At 33.0% G+C, this 10,059-nt stretch overlaps 1 protein-coding gene across 2 annotated transcripts; it reads left to right on the top strand.

The window, feature by feature from the left end:
* Window positions 1-545: 545 nt before the first annotated feature.
* Window positions 546-8,848, top strand: LOC136413494 (putative leucine-rich repeat-containing protein DDB_G0290503). 2 transcript variants are annotated; one of them, XM_066397079.1, is made up of 17 exons: window positions 546-683; window positions 738-858; window positions 1,121-1,273; window positions 1,325-1,479; window positions 1,547-1,712; window positions 2,042-2,210; window positions 2,273-2,467; window positions 2,524-2,605; window positions 2,836-2,963; window positions 3,079-3,258; window positions 4,218-4,461; window positions 4,854-6,471; window positions 6,558-6,687; window positions 6,809-6,891; window positions 7,224-7,406; window positions 7,572-7,781; window positions 8,256-8,847. In XM_066397079.1, exons 1-17 carry the CDS (start codon window positions 599-601, stop codon window positions 8,425-8,427), a joined length of 4,074 nt encoding a protein of 1,357 aa, XP_066253176.1. In that variant the 5' UTR covers window positions 546-598; the 3' UTR covers window positions 8,428-8,847. The 2 variants fall into 2 exon arrangements, with proteins under 2 accessions (XP_066253176.1, XP_066253175.1); XM_066397078.1 differs by having other exon boundaries at window positions 641-683; window positions 2,524-2,734; window positions 8,256-8,848.
* Window positions 8,849-10,059: the final 1,211 nt, after the last annotated feature.

The following is a 10,059-nucleotide window of genomic DNA, read 5'->3' as shown; positions in this document are numbered from 1 at the left end:
CACTTTTTAGCTATTTTTGGGTAGCTATGTGGTAAAACGTTTTTCTACTTACGACTTTAGATCCTTTAACAAAAAAAGTAACAGCACTGAACATAATACACAAACCCATGAGAACTAGGTGTATATACTTCTCACTCTTCCATTCCTATATTTATTTTGCTACCATATAGCTTCATCATTATGTACCAATTTTATAACTTTAAATTAATGCATTTTTTACTTGGGTGTTTAACACATTTGCTTGTAGAAGCCTCAATTGTTAATTTTCCAATGGGAAATGCTTTAAGATCCCCTTTCAGAGTATTTGATGCACCTTTCTTTTGGTTGAATCCTTTGAAAGATAAAGAAACATGAATTTTAAGGTCAAGTACCTATTTTTTCTCTAAAGAAATTTATCTGATAAGAATTGGTAGGCAGGACACTGTACCGTCTATGTCTAATGGTATTTTTGAGTCTGCCTGGGTGTTTTTTAAATCTAGTAAGTTCTAAATAAATGTGCATGAAAGAGCATTAAATGTGTGTGTGTGTGTGTGTAGATATGTGTGTAAACTAAAGTGAGATTCTTTGCCTATTTAAAATTATATCCAAAAAGTTATTCATGTATGTACCTATAGCAATAAGTTTTTTTAAAGCTACCCAGGTGATTTTAAGAATGATGGACCCTGTTCACACATCACACGATGGTAAGCCCTTCAGAATAGGAAATGTGATATGCACATAATTCTTCTAAGTTGCAGGTGAGGAAAACACAGTTGATGTATTACAGCTAATATTCAGTGCATGTGATACTCAAAACACTGGCCTTGTACATGTTTCAAAGCTGGTTGAGTACATTCAACCATATCTCCCAGAAAACCTGTAAGTACCATTGTCTAAGAAATTCGATAATACAAGAAATATTGTGAAATACTTCATTCTTAAGCTCACAATAAATTATCTAGATTTTTATTTATTTTTCATTTTTATCTTTTCATTTATTTTCATCAGCTATCACCACTGAACTCACTTTATTTCGCACACCCTGCATTTCAACTGTTTTATTTTTATTGATATTTGGAAAAAAATTTGCCTAACAAGTAATAATTTATGAGTTTCTACATCCAGCGATTTTATTTTATAGGCGTGCTTTAGATGACCTGAAAAGCAGTTTGGATCCTGAATGCAAAGATGTATTTGTAACTAATGATCAATTCTTTAAAGTTATGAGTGGTTGGTGTCACAAACTTACCACCCAATCTTCTGAAGCTGGGCCTGAGATGGACAACATTCCCAGGTTAGATTAATTGGAATCACAAGGGTTCTTGATCAATATTTTATCTTTTAGCGCTTCAGTTCTTTTATCAGATGATAAACATTCGCCCGTGAAACATTCTACCCCTAGAGCCAGTTTAAGAGATGAGCTTTTAAAGTGCAAAGATTTACTAAATATTTCCAATATTTCTGGATATAGTTTGTCTTCAAGTCAATTGGAACATTCTGGTGGGTTGCTGTGAAGAGCATATAAACCGATTCATCTAGGTTTAATTGATTTTTTTCGCGTTACTAGTGGGACAGGATTCGACAGTATTAGAAGAAGAGATAAAGAAGTTGAAACATCAGGTTTCCAAATTATCAAGTGAATTAGTTTCGGTTAGGTATCAGCTTTCTCTATCAGAGGATCAGAACGAACAACTGCAGCAGGATTTGGAGAAGATTAATCGGCAGTTACATGCGTAGGTATTTCTAGATAATATTTTTGTTATTTCTTTCATTCCCTATTGATTGACCAAACTGTCATTTCTTTATTACATTGATTTGCTAGCATTGAATAAATATTAAAGATAATTCATATATATCCTGTATGCACAGTACCATGTATCGCAACCACGTATTGACATACATGTTGTTCCACTGACTATCGGGCCACGGTTGTATAACCCATAAAAATTTTTGATTGAATTGTAGTATGTATCCCGCAGAAAAGAATGTTTTTGAACTTTACCTGTGCATGTTGGGTATACACGAATCACACTTTAGTTGTAAAGCTTAGTGCCATTTATAGGGAACAATTAGTTAACGAGCATTTGCATAAAGATATAAAGCAAAATGAGGAGTTACAAGAGGAATTCAATAATATAAAAAAAGAATTTATTGATATGAAACAGAACTTGCGTCAGTCAGAGAAAAATAGTTTGTACTACAAGAAATTGGTAACTGAAATTGAGAATGAGGTGCGCATTTGCTTTTAAACAAAACTAAAGCTTCCAATGCTCTATTTTGTTATTTGGTTTAGAAATTGAAGCTTGAAAAGGAAGTTGGAGTATATTTCAAGCAAAATCAAGACTATTTGAAGGAAGTATTTGAGGTAAAGATTGAATGTGAGACGAAGGAACAAGAAATAAATGAGCTCACTAAGAAGCTTAAAGGGCTAAAATGTAAGATGAGTGACCTACAAGACATAGTTGATCAATTGGCGAATGAGAACGAAGTGAGTTAATGCTTTGCTGAATGTAAAAGTTTCTACAAAATATTTGATATTTTCAGCTGCTCAAATATCAAAAATTGACCTTAAAAAGCGCATTGAATACCAAATCCAAACCTTCCAGTTCTTCTGAAACCAATTTAGGTAATTTTTTTTGTAACATTCTTAAAAGCCACCAATATAAAGGTCAATCAGTACCATTATCGAAGCAGGGGTCATTTAACCTTGCAGATAATTTACCGCAAGTTATAAATCCCATTGAGGATTTCCTTGGTAAGTCTTCAATGGGGAATGGGTGTTTTTGATAGAGGCCAGGTGGTTTTGTCTAAGGACTTCAGCTCTACGTTCAGATTTTATTGATTTGACATTTTCAGCAAGTGAACGTCAAAGGGAAGGTGAGAAAGTCAATACCAGGAATATAAATCAGTCCTTTTCAGAGGCATTTGATTGGCGAAGTGAGGAAAATGTAAATCTGCACCCATTGCAAGAAGAAATGTTTGAGGTGCAATATCAAATATTATATTTGAGATATTGGTATTGTGGAATCCCTCGCAATCATTACATAAAACGGTGCATTTCCTAGCTGATTATATAAGTAGCAATTTTGACATTTTCAGGCTGACATGAAATATCTTGTTGAAGAAGCTGCTCAAAATATGACTTTGGAAGAACAAATGCAACAATTACAAATGGAAAAAATAGAGGCGGAATCGACGTTATTAGCCATAATGGAACGAATTAGTAGAGTTTTAGAACAACAGGATGAAGTTTCACAAGATCCGAAGAATGAGCATTTCGTACGTGAAGGTTTAAGACGCCTTTTTTCTTTTAGTACTAGAAGAAAGGGGGACAATACGTAGAAGATAGTAGCGAAAGTCTGGATGTGTTAAAAAAATCCTACTAAAGAAATCATTTCTCATCGGCGAACTATCGCAGTATTGCTTTTAGAAGTTCTTTTTATCTACCTTCACCACTCTGGAACTCGTGATGTCCTTAAATAGAATTAACTTCTTGGAGCTGTGTGTAACCAAAGTTTTCTATTGACAAAAATTAAGATAAATTAATTGTGTGAAAATTTAATGGATTGGACGATCCTCCAGTTCCTCTTGTGACGCTAAATTTAGTAGGTAGTAGTGACGAAAATAACCTGAAAATTATGTAAGATGTAAATGGGAATAAGGGAATCACAGGGCACCGCAGAGTGCCCATACGGTATTTAAATTATTACAAATTTTCAAATGTTCATTTTCAAGGAAACAGTAATTTCTATAAATTAAACTATAAACGAGTTATAGTTTCTTTAGTAGCATTTATTTTTTCATATTCGTGTTGCATTTTTCTAAAAATTATCCAGATCCTCTTCGGTTTCCCATAGTCATTGGAAAAACAATTAAATTGTACCTAAGACGGATATGCTTCTTCGCTGCAGTCCATTAATCTTTTTTAGCCGTTCCTAATTACTATCCAATTATCTTAAATAGTACCTAATTTTGAAGAAGAAAAACAGTCAATTAAGACATTGAATTTAAGTTGGGATTCAGAATCGTCTATTAGTGAAATTAATTTAATGATTGAATTGAGCGTTAACGTTAGAAAACGCAACCCCCTTTCTTCTAGAAAAGCGCTTGTCAAGAGGAAAATCAAAAAATCAATCATGTTGAAGTTAATCACTTAAAGTAAAACTAATTCGGTTTGAACAATCAATTTATCGCCATGATTTTAACCTCTTATAACTAAAATTACGTTTTTACAACAGGAAACCCAAAATATGGAAGTGGTGGGCCCTAAGCCTGAAACGAGTAATGTGTTAAGAATTATTTATAATGCAGAAAACGTAGCTGAGGTGATACATTTTCACCTTTCTAGTAAAAATGCTGTTATTCAAGAGCTGAAAAAGCTTAATGAGATATTAAGAGCTAAGTTGGTTAAAGCCGAGTCAGATCTGGGAGACAAAATTGACACTGTTTTAAGATTTAAAAATGAACTTTCCAATTGTATAGGTGGGTAAATCAGCACTCCTGGATCATCATAAAAAATATGCCACAGATCTGATGCTAAATAACTTCTAAATCTATTGCCCCGTTTAAGTGATTTTTTTTTCCTAATTTTGTAATGACTACACAGGCTTTCGATTTTCGAGGTCGGTTTATTCCAGCGTTTAAAAAATGTTACGTATGAGTTTCTATTTTTCCACTTTACTGTTCCTAAGTACGCTGATAAGAAGATAATTGAAATTCTCAAAGAACTAGGAAGTCGTTTTCCCTTCATTCGGACAATAGGTTAAGAAGAATTTACTATAAAATTTTTGACATACTTTTAATGGAGCAACAACTGTTCAGAAAATTATTTAAATTTAATTATCAATTCTATATCGTTTCTTTATGTGCTTCAGGTGTAAACAATACTTTGTGGAGGAATGTCAAGACCTTGAGACATGATTTACACAGCAAATTAATAAAATTGAATAAACTGATTCAATCCAACAATGAGTTAAATATAAACTACAGCAACCTGCTTCTCGTGCACGATGCCCAATTGAACAAAAATGGAATATTGTGCAAATTTTTAGAAATTTGTAAGCAAAAAAGAGAAGAAGTCGTGGAGACTTGTATTGCTTTGAGAGAGCAAGTTAATCAGCAAACAGAAGTAATCAAACAATATGAGAACGATATAGAACGGCTCAAAGCCGCTCTTGAAAAACATACGTTGACAAATCAAGATTCCACTTCGAAAACAGATGAAACCGGTTTAAAAATAAACGCAGGATTTATCAAAATAAAAGCTGAGAGTGATCGAATTTTAGAAGAACTAAATTGCAAACTTGACGATGAAATTATTAAAAACAAAGAACTCACTCAGGATCTAAAAGACTTGAGGGAGAAATATTTGGAGGTCGATAGCGAGTTGCTACAAATAAAGCAAACATTGGCTGATAGTGAGGTTAAAACGGATACGAAACTGCAAGAAAGTGTAGAGAAATATGATAGTTCATCTGCAGAAACAATGCGAATTGTAGATATTATAAAAGAAAAAGATTTTCTATTAAAGAAAGTTGAAGAAGAGTCGCTAAATCGGCTTTTAATGATGAAAGACTTTGAAGAAAAGTTGAACCAAGAACTTCAAAAAAACGGGTTTCTTACTCAAGATATAAAGGAGCGTAATCAGAGCTATCAGAAACTTACTGAGGAAATGTGGACTTTGCGAGAGGATCTGGAAAAAAAACAGGCAGAGATCATTCGGATGGAAAACGAATTTAAGACTCGTTTAGACGCTGAAAACGGACGGAATTCAACTCTATTCAACAAATTGGAAGAAGTAACTCAGAAATACTCTGCTCTCATCGAAAGTTCGAGTCACGCCCAGGAAGCAAATGCTAAATTAGCTTTAAAACTTGGAGAGACTGATCAGAAAATACAAGAATTACAAAAAGAGCTTGACGATCGAAAGACAGAATGTGCTTCGTTATTAGATCAACTGCCTCTCATCCAAGCCTCAAAATTTCAGCTAGAAGAGCAAAAACGTGCCTTAACTGAAATAGTGGAAACACTTACTAGTCAAAATAGCGAATTGGTATTACAAGTGGCGCTATCGAAAGTCGAAAAAGACACCTTAAATTGTGAGATTTCTCGTCTTCAATTGAGCTGTTCAAAGCATGCTCTGGAGAATGACAATTTCAAAACTGAACTATCAAAGATGCGAGCTTCCGTGTGTAGCCATCAGAAGAACACCAAGAAAAGTTCATTTTCCAAGCAACAGATCAAACTCGATAAGTTACAAAACAAAATTGATGATTTAGAAGAAAAGCTAAAACGGGTCACAGCAGAGAAAAGTCAATTAGCTATGCAGAGTAATCGCGAGCAAGATTCTAGATGTGAAGCGAACGCCGAATTTGCTTCGCTAATGAAGAACGTATCGACATCAGCAGATCAGTTGAATCTTGAATTGGAAGCTAAGAAAACCGTAGAAGTTAGTGTACAGGTTACTAGGGATGTGGATGTTGAAGTTAAGTGGTAAGTTGGTGTTTAATATTGAAATTAACTTTGTTGTGGGATATTATCACACAATGAAGCCGATTTTTTTATTTCTGTTCATATAGCGGGAACGAGGCAGTTGCATTAGTAAATGTTTCCGACTGTCGGGATTCTGCTCTAGATGCAGAGCTTTTGGATTCAACTACATTAAACCAGAATTTATCCACCAAACTGAGATTCACACTCAACAGTGAAGTAAATAATAATTATATCATTTGCAAATTCGTTCTAATTTGTGGCAGATGTAGAAAATTACATTCCTGTTATAAATTCCCCTTTCTCGCTTGAAAGTTTAAAAATAACTGTTTTTTTTTAGACTGTTTTGGAAGTGCCTGCCCTGGATGTAAGTAATTTTGCTGAGTGTATTGAAGAACTAGGTCTTAACTGCTCTAAAATGGGGTAAGCTTTATGAACATTTGCCTAAATCAACTTCTAAGCAAATCAAAAGGATATTATTAGAGGTGTGTGAACTACAAATTCAGTTTGCACATTGCAAATCGTTAGTTTTGTATTAAATGCTCACTGAAAATTACGAAAAAACAATTCAGGTTCGTATTGAAGATATCATCAAGGTGGACCCAAAAATTAGAAATTTCAGAGAACAAAAATTTTAATTGTCTTTTATCGATCATACTGGTCATTTTTGTCTTGGTCATTTCGAATACTTTTTACCACGTATTTAAGACCTATTAAATTTAATAAACTTCAAAACAATGCATTTTTGTCTGCAGTGAACAACTTAAAGGGAACGAAAGCGAAAAAGAAGAATTAGAGAGAATAGCTACAGCTTTAATGTTGTGGTTGAGCAACAATTCGAGTAATGTCTCTCGAAGTATCGATAACCAGACTGAAAAGTATAGAAACCAGTATAAGGCCCTCTTATACCTGCTTTCAGATATATCGTATCGTTTAAGGTATAGACTTAATTTGTTAGATTTAATTATATCAGTTCTAGGATAGTACATAAAAATTACTTAAACTTGCCAACTAAAGCATTCAAAAGCCAATGAAAATTGTATTAACAAATTCTGTTGGAAATCATTTCAGACCCCCCAAATCCTTTGGTTAATTTCTTTTAGAAATCATCTATATATTGAAACTCTCGAACCGATTGTTCCAGTGTATGAGCTACTAGAAGAAGTGAAGCTGGAACTAAAAGCAGTGGTTCAATGCGCTAGTCAAATAGGCGCCCTTATTTGCGAGAACAGGATGGAACGTTGCTGTAAATTCTTGATAAATTACTGCGCGTTGTTAAGCCATGAGAATGAACGTTTACGTAATAAATCCAGGTACAGAGCTTTTTAAGTTATGTGAAAAGAAGGAATGATAGTGATTATTTAAAAAATAATTTATATACGATATTACATCGAGGGCGAAAATAATTTGCGAGAGGAAAAGTAGTGTTCCTTTTGTGTATAGTAAATAACTATTGTATGTTTATGATGAGTAGAGAGGGAAATATTTTTTTTCCTTAAGGAGTAAAAGTGCAATTTTCTTTGCACAATTGCGGAAGGAAACCTCTATTTTGTATGCAGGCCAAAGAAAACTTGTTTTTTCTTTCAAACGTGCGGAAAGTAACTACCTTCTGAATGCATTTCAGTGCAGAAGGTTGTACTTTCTTGCACGCAAACACTCATCCGACATTATCAAGGGGAGAAAGAGCATCCATGAAACAACATCATAAAAAGCTCCCCCATAAACATTTGGAAACAAGGTAGGACATCAAATTAATGACTTTTTAGGAAAATCTGATTTTGTTTCAGACCCTTCATCAGCTGTGTAATGGGAGGGGCAGGCATTTTAGCGATCGCACTTTTCGCATTTGGCATAAGCATGGCAATCAACTTTACCTGTCGAATGATGACCGAAGATGATAAATATTGTCCCTTTGATAGTGGAGTTAAACGAATCAACATAGGAGAACCTCCAATGTAAATATAGCATTAAATAACTTATCTCACTATAAATTACAATATATTTTATCGCCAATGTTCAATGTTATTTTTAATGCTACCAGTGAGCTATAGCTGTACAATCGTAGAGATATTTTTTTAACTAGAAGCCCCAATATACAGGGCAAGTTTTTATGGATAGTGAAAGGATCTCGGAAAGAATAAAACTTATCAAAACAGGTTGATTGGGAGGGGTGGCCTTGTAGAATGACCACCGCGCTCTTATAATTTAAAACCGTTGGATTTTTTCATTTCGGGAGCGGTAAAGAATCAGGCTTATGCCACATCAATCAATACACGTGACGAATTATTGCTAAGAATTCAAAATGCAGCAAATTCGATTACATCGCAACAATTATTTATTGTGAGACAAGCGATTATTCGAAGATGTCTGTTGGGTATTCAACAAAACGTGGGATTCTTCGAACACTTTCTTTAAAAAAATAAGTTTGCAAATGTTATTTCTAAAAAATATTTAAATATTTAAAATAATTGAATATAAATGTATTATTTATTCTACATGTTTGTAATTGCTTTTTCACTAAAAAAAGAATAATACACAGAATTTATATTTTAAAGAATAAATTTAAAAGAAATCAAATGTTTTCAAAGGTAGTTCAATGTAGTGAAAAAACATTATTTTGATAGTTAAACTAATATGAAATGTCAAAATGATATAAGCTTCTTGACGTCTGTAGATTTGACTGAATTTATAAATTAATTAATTTATAAGAAGATGGAACTAAGAGAGTCAAAATTTAAGTAATAGGTAGGAAAAGTTAAAAAATATATAAAAATTTAGTAGTGGCGTATGAGTAAATTATTTTAAAAGATTTTATAAACCAAAACCTTGAAAAATGCAATACTCTGTATAGTAATTGGAAGACATTTATTTTCGTTTTAAGCAACATCTATTATCTAATATGCATATAAAATTTGAAGGGTCTATCTGTAGTAGGTCCAATAAAAAGAAATAAAAACTTTTTTTTTCTTGAATTTTAACACACTGTAATTCTGTTACCGATCGAAATCGGACCTATATTTATATGAACTTTTTTACTTAAAAGAATGAGGTCTATCTTTCATATCAATTTGTCTGAAACAAACCGGGACACCCTGCATGGAATTCCAAATTCCAAAAAAGGCTCTGACTCTTTTTTCGGCGAATTTCTCTTTGAAATTAGAAGTGTAATGTATTTATTTATCGTTAATATATTTTGTTGTTAAAGAATCAATGTAAAATTCCACAGAGTTATTGATTGTTTATTTATTGCGCCATTTGTAAACAAGCTTATCGAGCATCTATAGATTTCTTCTTACCGATTTTTAGTGTATGACAATAATGATATACGTCAGTAATAGGACTATTAGTTTTATATTTGTTTTCATTAATTATTATTGGAAAATTTACTTAAAATTTCATGTTGGAAATAGAAATATCATGTTACGTAAAACTAAGAAGTATAAAATAAAAATGATACCATCCCAGTGATACCACCATACCCCGATTAATAGAATATCTATATATCCAGAAATTAGTAGGTAACAAAAAAACTCATTCCTAAAGGGGTTTTCAAATTGTTCTTTACTTCCTATACCTACTCCAGTACTCACA

The sequence above is a fragment of the Euwallacea similis genome, chromosome 14 (genome assembly GCF_039881205.1).
Source record: "Euwallacea similis isolate ESF13 chromosome 14, ESF131.1, whole genome shotgun sequence".
In the NCBI taxonomy this organism is placed as follows: Eukaryota; Metazoa; Arthropoda; class Insecta; order Coleoptera; family Curculionidae; genus Euwallacea; species Euwallacea similis.
The sequence above is the reverse complement of the archived record's forward strand: the minus strand, read 5'-3'. Positions and strand labels throughout refer to the sequence as shown.